General features: G+C 35.1%; 1 protein-coding gene across 1 annotated transcript; it reads left to right on the top strand.

The window, feature by feature from the left end:
- The first annotated feature begins 5,518 nt into the window (after positions 1-5,518).
- On the top strand, positions 5,519-14,701 carry LOC141695305 (triacylglycerol lipase 2-like). Its single transcript, XM_074499562.1, has 15 exons — positions 5,519-5,829; positions 5,950-6,022; positions 6,185-6,249; positions 10,362-10,471; positions 11,202-11,419; positions 11,739-11,800; positions 12,547-12,729; positions 12,812-12,922; positions 13,004-13,144; positions 13,237-13,347; positions 13,439-13,582; positions 13,673-13,713; positions 13,927-14,006; positions 14,104-14,199; positions 14,270-14,701. The coding sequence occupies exons 1-15, from the start codon at positions 5,719-5,721 to the stop codon at positions 14,587-14,589; spliced, it is 1,866 nt and encodes a 621-aa protein (XP_074355663.1). The 5' UTR covers positions 5,519-5,718; the 3' UTR covers positions 14,590-14,701.
- Positions 14,702-14,767: the final 66 nt, after the last annotated feature.

Raw genomic sequence — 14,767 nt, 5'->3', positions numbered from 1 at the left:
ATTATTTATTTCACAAATAAATAATTACCAGCCATTATTAATTAATTCCTCCACCATTAAATCATTCTCTTTTATGGTGTGACCCTGTAGGCTCAATATTAAGCCGGTACTAGAAATAACTAATAATAAAATTATTTTATCATTATTTATATAAATTCTCTAATTTATTAAATATGATTAATTAATAAATTAATCATGTTTATTCTACATCGTGAGGGATACTTCTCAACATATCGCGACTATCCGGATAATACGAATTCACTGCTTAGAATACCAAGAACCTATTCAGTGAATAGTTACCGTACAATTAATTCCTTCTATCCTGCAATGTCATGATTAAATACAAGGCATGGAACTCGTGTCAAGCCTATCTTATTTAATCATATACTTTCCCATTTACTATGTTTAGTTCTAATGTGAATTAGAAACTCCTTTCTAATTTCATTCACTCTGGCCAGAGATTCATGAACTAGCATAAGTGGATCAACATTGAACATTCTCTTCCTTTCACTGGAAGGGGTAGATCCTTTATTGATCATACACTATCTTCGTGTACAAATTCCTACACTCAGTAGAGCCCTTATTATTGTCCCTGGAGACTAAGAACTAAACCAAAGTATAGTTCAGTGTACACAAGATGACTATGATGACCTCAAGTCTAAGGATACTTGTACAATTATCACTATGTGAACATCTGCTGACACGTGAGTGAACTCCATCAGTTGTTCAGCTGTGTGAGTCATGTTCAGTGAACTTAGTCTATAATAGGCACCTACATACTAGCTATAGTGTCACCACACAAATGTCTATGAGAACAGGCATCCTTCATAATGAAGCAAGCATAGTATGTACCGATCTTTGCGGATTACTAATTACCAGTTAGTAATCCTACGACCAGGAAATATTCAAGTTCAGAGTTATCATCTTTTAGGTCTCATTATTATGATCTCATCATAATCCATAAAAAGCTTTACTCTAAACTATGGTATATCTTATTTAAACACTTAAATAGATAAAGCCCACAATAATACCAAAACAAGTCTTTTATTAATATCAATGAAATCAAAACAGATTACATAAAAGTTATTCCTAAATCATCATACATGATTGGACTTATGACACATCTCTTTCAGGAGCTACATATCAACGGACCATGAATAAGATATTATCTAACCAAATCGGAAGGAATTTGGAAGTATATGTAGACGACATGATTGTCAAGTCCAAATTTGAAGAAGGACACTTGCATGATCTGAAAGGGACCTTCTTAACTATCTGAAGTCATGGCCTCCAATTAAATCCCTCCAAATGCACCTTCGGAATATCCCGCGGGAAGTTCTTAGGCCACATGATCAGCTGGCGTGGTATATAAGTAAATCCCAAAAAGGTTAGAGCTATATTGGAAATGCCCCCCCCCAATGACTCCTAGACAGATTCAATCATTGAATGGATGTTTGACCTCCCTACGAAGGTTCGTCTCTAAGTTGGCCGAAAAAAGTATCCCCTTCTTTGACGCTCTGAAAGGAGTGAATAAATCAAAAGAAGTGCAGTGGACTCCTTCTTGTCAAGAAGCTTTCGATTCCTTGAATAATTACTTGTCATCTCCACATATTCTCTCCCAGCCTCTTTCCGAAGAACCTCTATGTCTATATCTGGTCGTAGCCCTAGGGGTTGTAAGCTCATGCCTAATCCGTGAGGAGGGAGATAAGCAGTTTCTTGTATACTATGTCAGCCACATTTTGTGAGATGCGGAGACTAGATACCACACTATTGAGAAGATGGTATACTCTCTTCTGCCTGCTAGCAAAAAGCTTCGTCCATAATTTCAAGGGCACGACATCAAAGTATACACCAATCAACCCCTACGGAAAATTCTCCATAAACCGGATCTTTCTGGAAGATTAGTAAATTGGGTTGTAGAGCTCAGCCAGTTCAATATTACTTATCTTCCTTGACCATCTATCAAAGGTCAATCTTTGGTCGATTTCTTGATCGAATGCTCTGTACCTCGGAAGCTGAAGCCCTTCCGGAGGACCCCCCCCCCAAGTTGACCCATCTCCCTCTTCCTTGGTTGTTATTTGTTGACGGGTCCTCCACTTCAGACAACAGTGGAGATGGAGTCCTATTGATAAGCCCCGAAGAATTTGAAATCTAACAATCTATAAGATTCAACTTTCCTGCCACCAATAACTGCTCAGAATATGAAGCCCTTCTGGTTGGTCTTCGATTAGCTAAAGATCTTCAAGTTCAACATTTGAAAGCTCACAGTGACTCCCAACTCATTGTAAACCAAGTCCTTGGTGGCTTTATCGCAAAATCCCCTTTGATGATAAAGTTTCTTGAAGAAACTCGAGCCAAGCTTCTGGAATTCCGCATTGCCTCCCTCGAAGGAGTTGTGAGAGAAGAAAACCAAAGGGCTGGTGTTCTAGCAAGGCTAGCCACGGATGAAGTCTTCTCCCCTTCAATTAGTCTTACTTTAGCAAGATAACTATCATCGAAATTAGGCGGCTTGTTAATATATTCCAGATCTCCTAAAAATTTCCATAATGTATCATCAGGAACATTCCCATACCTTTTCGCTTGGTAATAGTTAATATAACCTAAACACTTAAAGTAATCATCTCTCTGAACGTTCTTAGAAGTTTTCACAAACTTCTGGATACAATCTATCCAACCCTGATCTCCAACCAAACTCCCTATCGCTATACGTACTCTACCTTTCCCCTTCTCACTTTCTTGTCTCTGCACCTTAGCCAATTCAACAATTTCTTTTCATCTCCCTCGACCTATCCCGGAAAAATTCAACTCCTCTATTTTCTCCTTCCCCTGGCCGTGGGAGTAGAAATGACCTCTTTATGACTATGCAACCCCCCTGAGAACGGCCATAGGCCTGCTCCCTTAGACACCACCTCTCGAAGGGAACGATCGTCTTTGTCTGATGATTCCCCCTTCGCCGAAGAATCACTCTTAGAGGTTTCGTCGCTTTCGGTATCTTCATCCCCAATTTACGATGTAGACAAGGCTTCATTCTCAGAATCTGTCAAACTCTCGCTCTCACTCTCCTTCACCACAAATCTCCCACGCTTCCCCATCCCTAGATTCTCTACAAATAAAAAGAAAGGGCCTTGTCAATAAAATGGCCACAACATGAAAAATAAAAACGGAAAATATATAAAAAATAATAACAAGCAAAACCCTTTCCCCGTCCACATCTAAAACGCAGATCCCTGAACTCATCCCTAATTCCTATACCAGATTAATGCTACTCTCCAAACATTTGAATCTCTGATCTTTATCCACCATGCATTCCCCGGGAAATCCCCATTTTCCTCAGGACAATGTCGACTTACATGCTCTATACCTTTCAACCCTAAATTATTTCTTAGCCCCTTACACACCCACCACCCACCATTCTACTCACAAATTAGAAGGAAAGCAATACAAAAAATCAATTATAGCAGAATTAAAGCAAGTACCTGTTTGGAAAAATAGCGACTATGCAAACCGAGCAAACTGCTTATGTTTTTCTCCCTTCGTGCGCCCTCCTCAATTTTGTCTTGTCCAAAGGATAAACAAGGAGGAAAATAGAACTAAAAGAGTGTATATATTTAAAGTTTAATAACTTCCCCCGCTTTTCAAGGAAATGAACCGTTGAAATTATAAAAATAAATGATTTACGGGGCCCACAAAAAAGGGAAAGGCAGGCGCGTGAAACCCACTTCCCCTCAAAACCTGTGCCTTTTTCAAAAGGCCCCTCATGGGACACGTCGTCTCCCCTCACACCCTTAAGTATTATTACGCAACCGCTCCTGTTAACCGTTTAGAAGATTAAAATTTATTCAAGACATTATAAATAATTCATTTTCGAATTTAATCGCTTCCTAAAGAATTCTACACTTATGGAAGGGGCAATTGATGGCATCGGAATTACGATTACCCAATGGTCATAATCGTTAATATCTCAATACTACATGCCTTTCGAATCATCCCCTCCCAATGGTTCCGCAGAACGTATCACATGATGAAGGGCATGCGTCTACCGAAGGCATGACCGTGTGCTTAGAATCCGTAGGCCCCTAACATTCACAAACCACGAACACCAAGAGGTTGTAACCGTAGGCGTTAGTTCTGTAAGCGTTTGATCCCACATCACGATCTTATCCTCTAAATATTACACGTGTTACTCACTGGGATATCTTGTCACCCCCTTCCCCTTTCCTTTTTTCCACGTGTCAGTAGCATATAACAGTCATCTATCTACTAACCTAGGGGACAGCTCGCTAATAATAGGGGAATAAAAAAGAACATCGAGAAGAGAGAAACACCAACACAACAAGACAACGAAAAATAAAACACACACCCTACGGACAATACACAAAAACAATAAGACAACCATCATCCTCCAATTTATTACCCCGTTGTTTAAACCTCAACCCAAGCAAAATCTTTAACGTGAATAAATGTATAATTTTACGTCTGTCACAAATGTTTTTCTATATTCCCCTATGTTTGTCACAAATGTTTTTCTATATTCCCCTATGTCTGTGCCGTTTTTTTTACGGGTTAAATATCAAAATAGTCACTGTCATATATCACTTCTTTCAGTGATCTTAACGGAGTATCATTTTGATAACTAAAGTCATATAAATATCAAATAAATAATTTTAAAAATGCGATGAGAAAGTAAATATTATCGTCTGTTATTTTTCTACACATTTTTCTTTAACGCTACTATAACGCTAGTATAACCAAATGAAAATTTATGAACTCTAGTATTTTAAATAATATATCTAGATTTAAAAAAATTATTTACTATTTATTTTAAATTTTACAGTTATTTTATTTTACTTAAAATTATCAATAAATTATTTTAAAGATGATTTAAATTATCGTAATTTTAAATATTTTGAGTAAAAATTACGTAAATAAAATTTCGATTGTTTTAAATTACATAAGTTAAAATAAATTATTATAATTTTTTTACAGTTATTATCTAGATATATTACTTACGATTTATACACAAATAAAAGGAGTCTTTTATTTTACTTGTGGACCATTGTTTGATATTAAAATATCTAGAATATATTTATTTTATTTTACAGTTATTTTAAATAGCCGTAAAATGTTTAGATAATATCAATAAATTATTTAATCTAAAATTTACCGTTACAAATTTTAAATTTATAACCAAATGAGAACTTATGTTAAAATTACAATTTAAAATTTATTGGAAAATTATGTATTAATCGAAATGATTTATGAGAGGAAAATACAATATATTTTACCATGTTAATTATATTTGATTCAAAATTCTATTAGTAACTGATAAATTAATATATTTATTATATTATATAATTGATATTTATTTAAATTTTATTAAAATTTTTGGATATCAAATACTTTATTTTCAATATAGAGATCAACACGAATTTAAGAAATGGGATGGAAGAATTAATAAGAAACTTTTAGAACTCTATACTTTTCAGAAAATTATTTAAAGTCCTTCAACAAATAAACATGTAAAGTAGCTCGCTCATCAGTCATCATCGTTGGGTCACACAATTTCATCCTGCCCTTCCAATTAAATCAATTCAATTGTCTGCTTTTGCCCTAATTCAACTCTGTTGTATTGAGTCTTATTATAGACTTGACATTATAATACAATTTTTCAACCGGGCGTGTAAAGTTTAATAACATAATTGTTGTAATAGGAGCAGTATGTATCGATTTAGGACCTCCTCAGGGTCCGCCAAATTGAATCTACCTCACTTTAAGAAAAAAGCTTTGAATTCATGGACTGCTGTTCAGGACACTTATTTCTCCACCAAGGTTTAACACAATCTTTGAATTGTCTTTTTTTTTGCTAATTAATTACACGCACGCACGCAACAGGAGTCGAACTCGTTGTAAATGTACTTGTGATATTGAATTTATGTTTTGTGATTACAGGATACATTTGAGAGGCACAAAGTGGTTTTTACTGTCTCTACATCTGTTGCTTCTGTTGCTACAGCATGGCTTGGTAATTTATGCCTCTTTTGTTTTGCTGATTGTTATTGATTTTAATGGGATTTATGAGGTTTTGTTAGGATGTATTATTTGTACAGATTGATATAGGAATTAGGTTTTGGGATCGATTTGTGTTTGTAAGACTTGGTTTGACTTGAATGTTATGATTTTATAGGTTATACTTTACGACACATGCACGAGAAGAAAGTCGAACAGAGGCTCAATTCAATTGAAAATGCTGTGAGTATATGTTATGGTGTTTGATTGTATCTGTTCATATTGGTGTTTCTTTACTGTGTGTTTACAATTAGACTTTGAGTTTAAGTATGTGGTATAAACTAATAAAGTATGGACATTTACCTAGCTGGCGTCAGGATTATCGTGTTCACTTTGAAGCTTTGTCTATCATACTGGAATAACTAGACTTAACTTAATTAATCATCTGTAAGCAGTTTATTTCTGACAGCTGTTATGTTTTGTTGTCCAAAATGCTCAAAGTAGCATCCTTGTTACAAACAGGGAATTCTGTCAGGCGACTTAACCTTAACTTATTATGTTCTCAGTACTCCAACCTTGGTTCCTCCTCTTTCTCGCAATCATGGTTGTCACGTCGATGAGTCGAGGCGAGTCGACGGACCTCCCGCTAGTCGACTAGTCGTAGACTAGTCGACAAAAAATAATATATTATTATAAATTAAAAATATAATATACATATATATCCACATACACAAATGTATATATATTATGTTTTTTAGATTTCTAAGTTCTAGGTTCAAAGTTCCAACTCCTTCCACAATGTTTTCTTTAAGATTCTAAGGAATTAAGAATCCAACACTTGGAGAGAATGATGAAAAAACTAGAAGAGTTAAGAAATGACAACAAAGAAAAGTACTTGCAATCATCTAACAATTTAGTGCAACAAAGAAAAGTATTTGCAATCATGTGAAATATGTAACAATTAATCAATACCAATTGTCTGAACAAAGAAAAGTATTCGCAATCATGTCAAATATGCAAAAACAATTTTGCAGAATTTTTTTTTACACTGAGCAGCTCGACTAGTCGACCGATTAGTCGACCAGGCGACCGAAATATCGACATTCAGATAGTCGATATGTTGAGTCGACATCCAATCACCGCTACAACCATGCTCGCAATGCATTAAATGTTGTTCAAGTGCTGCAGTCTTTTGTTCGTAGTATGTGTCTTAAACAAGCACCTCAGAAAATTCCTCCCCAATTAATTTTTTTCATGCAGAATCTGTAGAATCCGTCGCTCATAATGTTTTCATTAGTTATTACTAAGTTTCTTCTCTCTTCATATTTGAGCCATATATTCATGTTACCATTTATTATGGGACACTAGAATATGTTAATGGAAATGTTGAGAAAGTTTGAGAAAGTTCACTGTAGAGCTCGACTTGCGGCGGTCGACTAGTCGACGAGTCAGTTTGAGAAAGTTCACTGTAGAGCTCGACTTGCGAATTGTCGAGACTAGTCGGTCGACTAGTGCAAAATCCAATCAAAATTATAAATGAAAAAAATAAAAATAAATTCTAAAACATACTCAACATCAGCAACAATCAACATGCTAATTTCAACTTATATATCTTTATGTGGGTGTGGGTGTGTTTGTATAAATTGATTAAAACTGAATATACATGTAGTATAATCTGTTTATATATTTGTATAGTCAGCTTATCTATGTGAGTATATAGAATGGAAAATAGATATGTCTGTGTTTAACATCTTTATTTTTTTGTTGATATACATATGAGTATAAGAATGTTAGACTTTTGTTGTGAAAAGCCACGTATCTAAGAAATATATTAATATATATTATTTAATTAATTATTATTAATTCGTGGCATTTGTTTGTATCTGTTGCCATTGGTGTTTCTTTAATGTGTTTATAATTAGACTTTGAGCTTTAGTATGTGGTATAGAGTATGGACATTTGCTTGTAAGTATTGGTCGGGTCAGCTGGCATCAGGAGTATGGTGTTCACTTTGAAACTTTGTCTATCATACTGGAATAACTAGATTTAACTTAATTAATCCTCTGTAAGCGGTTCATTTCTGACAATTGCTATGTTTTGTTGTCTAATTTGCTCATAGTAGCATCCTTGTTACATATAGGGAATTCTGTCAGGGGTCTTGACCTTAACTTATTAGTTATTATGTTGTTCTTATTACTCCAACCTAGGATCCTCTTCTTCCTCGCAATGCTTAATATGTTGTTCAACTGCTGCAGTAGTTTGTTCGTAGCATGGGTCTTAACAACTACATCAGAAAATTCCTTATCAATTCATTTTTTTTTTCCAAAGCAGAAACAATCGCTCATAATGTTTTCATTACCAAGTTTCTCCCCTCTTTTCATATTTGAGCCACATATTCATGTCAATCTGTATTACTGGACACTAGAATATGTAAAGGGAAATGTTGGAACTAGAATTTAATTGTAGAAATATCTTGTTGGCTATGTTTACTCTTCATTTTTTTCTTGCTTCAAAACTTGTCGATATGTTTTAATATAATTTTTAGTTTCTAATCAGTGTAACCTAGGTGATTACTGGTTAGTGGTCAAAATATGTGAAAAACATTAGAGCCTTTCATCATTTTATTTATACAGTTTAAAATTATTTCACCTATTTGTATTTGCAATATGCAAACAAGAAAGAAACCTAGCATCCGGATGAGGATCATAAAGAGCTGATTTGATCTCTATGTGTTATTCTTCGTCATTCTTATATTGAACATCCTCATTGTTCCTTAGTTATTCTCCTTTTGTTGCATTAATCGCTCTTGATTGTGCTTCCCTGAATATACACACTTCAGTGACTCTTTAAAAAATACGCTTCGCTTTTTTGATGCTAAGCCCGAAGCACACCTTTTGCACTTACACTGCACATTTAATAACACTGAGAGAACCTGAACTTCTCCGGGCTGTGGTATGAGGTCCTTCTGAGCTAGCCAAAGCATTTTTGAATAAATGATAATTCTTTTAGAAGTCCCTAATGGGGTACAAATCATCACTTCCTTGTTAAGAGGATAAATCGTACAATTGTCGAAGTTTCTAGACGTTTTTCCACTATTTTTTATGTGCCTAATCTTCTTCAAAGCTTAGGTCCACATTATTTTAAGCTTTGTATGAGTTTTTTGTTTTCCTTTCTACAATGATGACACATGTCCAATATCTTATATCCTCATTCTTATTAATTTTGACAGATATATTCCAGTGTCAGTTTGCTGAAGCAGATTTTCAATAGATGTATATATTTACAGACCATTAGGAGGATAATTTGGATTTTAATAGATAAGCTGTTATTTTTGAGATCAGTATTTGGATTAGGATGATAAGTGTTATCCACCAAGTAGAGAGATTTACTATTTGCAAATAATAATTCTTGAAGATAAATATACCAGAATCATAATTTAAATATCTTCCAAAACAAGGGTTATTAATATTTACATCATCATCAAAACCTTGCAATTTGATGGGGGCAATAAGTCATTGGACAGATTTTTATGAAGTTTTTGGATAGTTTTTGTGAAATTTTAAAGGGAAGCAAATTAGCAGTAATCCCTTAGGATATAGTGCAATATGACAACATCGAATACGAGTAGTTAATTTCACAGATGATAATTGATAGATGTTTATCGACTGTATTAGTTAATAAGCCCCTTAGGGGAGTTGCAGTAGTACTTTTACTTGAGTACCAAATGTTCAAGTTAATTTACAGGATGCTGCTGTGATTATCATGAATTATTCATTCACAGCATTTCCTCCCTGTTATCCCCTCTGATAGGTACGTGTGCTAAAATATTTGATTTAATTATGAGACTTAACCATAACATATCTGCTCGTGTAGTGATGCTTTTGAAGTCTTGCTATTTGAGATTAATGTTGTGTGTTCTTTGAGGGAATTAAATTGGGAGGGAGTGCGATAAAAATTAAAATATTTAATGTGTGAACATGTATAATTTTCATTATGTCCTCCATTATGTTCCTACTGATTTAAATTAAAGTTCACACTTTCCGATTTGAAGATAAATGCTCCATTATCCTTCCCTCATTTCTTCACGCCCCTCAACATTAAGATGCTTCGCTCATTTATTTCCACCATTCTTTCTTACATCCTTTTCTTTTCCATAAATTAGTTCACAATTTCTCATTGAGGAATCCAACATCATATTTTTTTTCTCTCCAGAGCTTAAGGATATTTTATGTATCTTGCTTCTATCTTGTGGTTTTTTGTACCTGTTGATGTTTTTTATAATTTCCCAAGACCTCCTACATTCTTTTTTTTCGGAATTGGATTGGACCTGATATGTATATTTTTTATTATTGTAGATGAAAAGCAATTTTGATATGGAACACAGCGAGTTTAAGAAACTTGTTGGAACAAGTGGTACTACTACTGCAGCCTATATTGCAACAGCTGGAACCAGTTTAATCCTCGGGTTTGTTCGTTTTCCTTTGCTGTTGTCGGTTTTTAAATATTGGAAAAGGATTAGACTCAGGTTTTATTGTACATGACTCGTGTTATCATTTTATTCATGGACTTTAGTTGCAACGAGGGCCAAGTATACTAAATGAATATTACCCGATTACTAAAAGCTTTATTACTTGATAAAATATTTTGGTTATTGCTTTATGTTTATCTGCTTAAATATGTAATCCGAGTCTTCCAGAGTAAATTGGTAGAGATTTGATAGAACTCATTTTGCCAATGATGTGATGACTAGTATTCATCCCAGTATCCCAGTCCTAATTACTTGGACACTAAGCTTCTTTGAAGGCAATTTGCAGTTTCTGACAAGTTAAGAGAACTTATATGAGTACTCTTAAGATAATGAGTTGTTTAGCCTTGTTTCTTTTTAGTCCTCCGTGGTTTCTCTTATTCATTCTCTTGATTTATAACATTAGCTTCTACCTTGTGTATAAGTGACACTATTATTCATTAAAGTATGTTGCATCAACTGGGCTTAGTAATACGTATTTCAAACACACGTAAATGCCAAAGGTGACTATTTATTGGAAAAGAAGTAGTTATCTTTGTCTAAAAGCGGGGACTGCCTTTAATTTACTTTATATATATATATATATATACACCATTGTTTGGTACTTGGGGTTCTACTCTTTTATATTTTAGTTTTAAACTGAATGTTTAGTCTTTGGATATGCGTGCAGGTATGGGCTTGGTTGGCGAGGAGGAAGATGGTTTGCAAATAGGAAGTTTAGAAGGGAGCAGATGAAATTGTTAGGACAGATAAAACCTAGAAGATGGCCCCTCAAGTTCCTAAGAAGACCATCGCTGAGATTTAAAGCAGATAGTTCAGTTAAAACATCAGAACCATTGCCAAATGATGTGCCCCATGCACATGCACCCACCAAACCTCATCCAATATGTTAATCGATATAGATATATGCAACAGCTCTTTAAATTATTATCGAATTACATATACACAGAGAGTCGGCGGTATTACCAAATGTATAAATTACATGTTCTTCTGTAATCATCTGATTGAGAAGAAATATATTCTATTCGCTTGTCATATGTTAAATAAGTGTAAGTACTCGCTGTTCTGATTAGTTTGTGCAGTTTAATGTGCATTCTTGCCTTCGGAAAAGTAGTTGTAATCTCACCGGAGGAGTATTATGCTTTAGAAAAGGAATTAGAAAGTTTACGTTGAATATTATTGTTTCTATGGTATCCTTCCTCTACAGTCAGCTTGCTGCATGATTTTGGCTTGAATGCTACTAGCGTTGGATATTTGCAATTTGCCCATGTAAAGATAACCTTCTGTAACATATCTCCTTTTATTATATTGATTCTCCTTACTATATTCCCCGTGACTCCTGAGTCTTGTCCTGTCTTGTTTTGTTTGATCGTAGTTGTAAATATATTTTATCATTTAATCTACCAAACCAAAAATGTCTAATGTATCTTGGACTTAAAATTCACTTTTCGGTCTACATGCATCGTGGAAATAAGTTATACTATTTCTTTCTTGTCATGGCCAATAGTAGGATTTAATTATAATGTGCCTATGCGCCGTATGCTAAGTTTTGTAGATCACTGAGCTGTTTATGTCTAGTGAATCTCGTATTTGATTGCAAAGCAGCTACATTTCTGTAGCGGTTTGGCCAAATCGGAGGTCTGTCGTGATCTATAAATTGCCAAATCGGTCTGTAGTGATCTGAAAATTGAGACAAGCATGAGAGCCTCAAGTTGATTTGTAGAACAACAGTCTGCTGCAGGAAGTCATTGGATTTATACGCGGCATCAAGATAATGAACCCTAGACTTTGCCAATAAGACAAAAAGCTGACTGCCGGAATACATGTTTGTGATTAACCAAAGGAATTTTAATTAATAAACTCTAATGAGCAGCATAAGGTAAAAGTCCATTCATTCATGTATATATGTGCTTTTGTTTTTATTCAGTAACTTTTGGAACAATTTTACATTCATCTAGTCTTTTTATCACCTATAAATCATGCTCGGTAGTTGGGTGTTTACCTTGCAGGAGTAAACCACTAATATGGCCGGTGGTTTTGTCTTCGAAATTCTACTGGTTATGTTCTGTTTCTGTGAGTCAGCTGTTGGAACCAGGACAAAGTTGCTCGGGGCCAAGAAAGCCTTATCTGCAGCATCTGATGATGGCATATGTAAGTCGGTGGTTGATCCTCAAGGATACGTTTGTCAAGAACACACTGTAATACCCCTAAGCTTTGACGATGTTTCATGTTTTCTTGCACGATTTACAATGCTTTACTGAGAAAACACTTGAATTACAGGTGACTACACAAGATGGTTATATTCTTAGTATGCAGAATATTCCACATGGGCGGTCGGGTGGGAGTACAAGGAACAGGCCACCAGTCCTACTGCAGCATGGGCTCCTGATGGTAAGAAGGCGTTTTTCTTTGCACTTTAGTCTCAAAAATTGAATGTTGTTTGATGGAAATATGTAATGAATGTTGTGGTAGGATGCAATAACATGGTTGCTGAGTCCTCCAGACCAATCTTTGGCATTGCTCTTAGCTGATAACGGATTTGATGTGTGGCTAAGTAGCACCCGTGGAACTAAATACAGCAGGGGACATACTTCTCTAAGTACAAATGACGCTGTTAGTTTTTTCCTGCAGTCATATCACACAATGAATAGCTTAGTTGTTCTTCATTCTTATTGCCAATTAAAATTGATGTGTAATGTTTGCAGGCTTATTGGGATTGGTCATGGGATGAATTGGCAGCTTATGATCTTCCTGCTATATTTTTGTATGTCAGTTCAAAAACAAGACAGAAGTTGCATTACGTTGGGCATTCCTTGGTAATCCATTGCTATAATATTCAGGATATTTTTCTCATTCTTCATGTAGCAGCTCCTTTTATTGATTATGTAACTATTTGAATCTTTCTAGGGAACTTTAACTGCCTTAGCTTCATTCTCGAAAGGTCAACTGGTTAGCAAACTTCGTTCAGCTGCACTTCTAAGCCCAATTGCGTATATTGGTCAAATGACCTCTCCGCTGGCAACAAATGCTGCAGATAACTTTCTTGCTGAGGTATGGACTCTTTTACTATTGGATTGCGATTTTATTTTCCATCAAAGCATGTACAAACAGTAAAGTACATCTTTGATTATATCCTAATAGGCTTTGAAGTGGCTGGGGATTCTTGAATTTAATCCTAGGGGGTAAGAGTTATTCACCTTTGTTACCTTTCTCATCATATTACTGTTTGACTGAGGACTCTGAAATCTATAGTCTATATGACTCCAAGAATGATAGTCTTCTTCAATGCAGTATATTATCTGATCTTTTTCCCACGCAAGGCATATAGAAAACAATTTCAGTGCAGAGCTCTTTAAATGATTTTTTGTGATAAAAATTTCCTCCTGATTGTTCAGAAATGCGGTACTCGATCTGCTTAAGGATATATGTGCAAAACCAGGTGTTGACTGCACAAAATTACTCACATCTTTCACAGGTAGGTGTGTATCCAAATAAGTGTTATCGTATTAGGCATCAGATTCTTGACCTTGATTATTTTAGCATCACTTTATGAGTATTTACTATGACTACAGGTCAGAATTGCTGCCTGAATTCTTCTGTAGTCAGTTCCTTTCTAGAACACGAGCCTCAGTCATCATCAACGAAGAACATGATTCATGTGGCTCAGAGTAAGTAATCAGAATCTTATTTGCGAAAAAAATGCATGGTCAAATTCTGATATGAAGGCTTAAATTGCAGTGATCAGAAAAGGAACCATCCAAATGTACGATTATGGCAATGCCGATGATAACAATCGACGCTATGGACAGCCCACTCCACCTGCCTATGATATGTCAAGCATTCCAAATGACCTTCCTCTGTTTGTTGCTTACGGAGGGGCTGATACACTTTCGGATGTCAAAGATGTGAAGCTCTTGAATGACAGCCTGAAAGATCATGATGGAGATAAGTTAGTTTTTCAATACCGAGAGGATTACGCTCATGCAGATTATGTAATGGCTGTCAATGCTAAACAAGCTGTGTATAATCCTCTCATGACTTTCTTTAGGCTTCAATGATTATATAATTGTGACATCCATCAGTATATTTTTTGTCTTATTTTTCTTATAGTGTTCTGCTATTTAACTTCTGTCAAGACAATAAGTGTATAACCATTGAGTAAGTGTAATTTATTGAATAAACCGAAAGTGACTGAATTTTAGATAATCTCTTATTCTTTTCTGTTTCATAGCTTAG

The sequence above is a fragment of the Apium graveolens genome, chromosome 11 (assembly GCF_009905375.1).
Source record: "Apium graveolens cultivar Ventura chromosome 11, ASM990537v1, whole genome shotgun sequence".
NCBI lineage: Eukaryota > Viridiplantae > Streptophyta > Magnoliopsida > Apiales > Apiaceae > Apium > Apium graveolens.
This window is presented reverse-complemented; position numbering and strand designations above follow the sequence as displayed.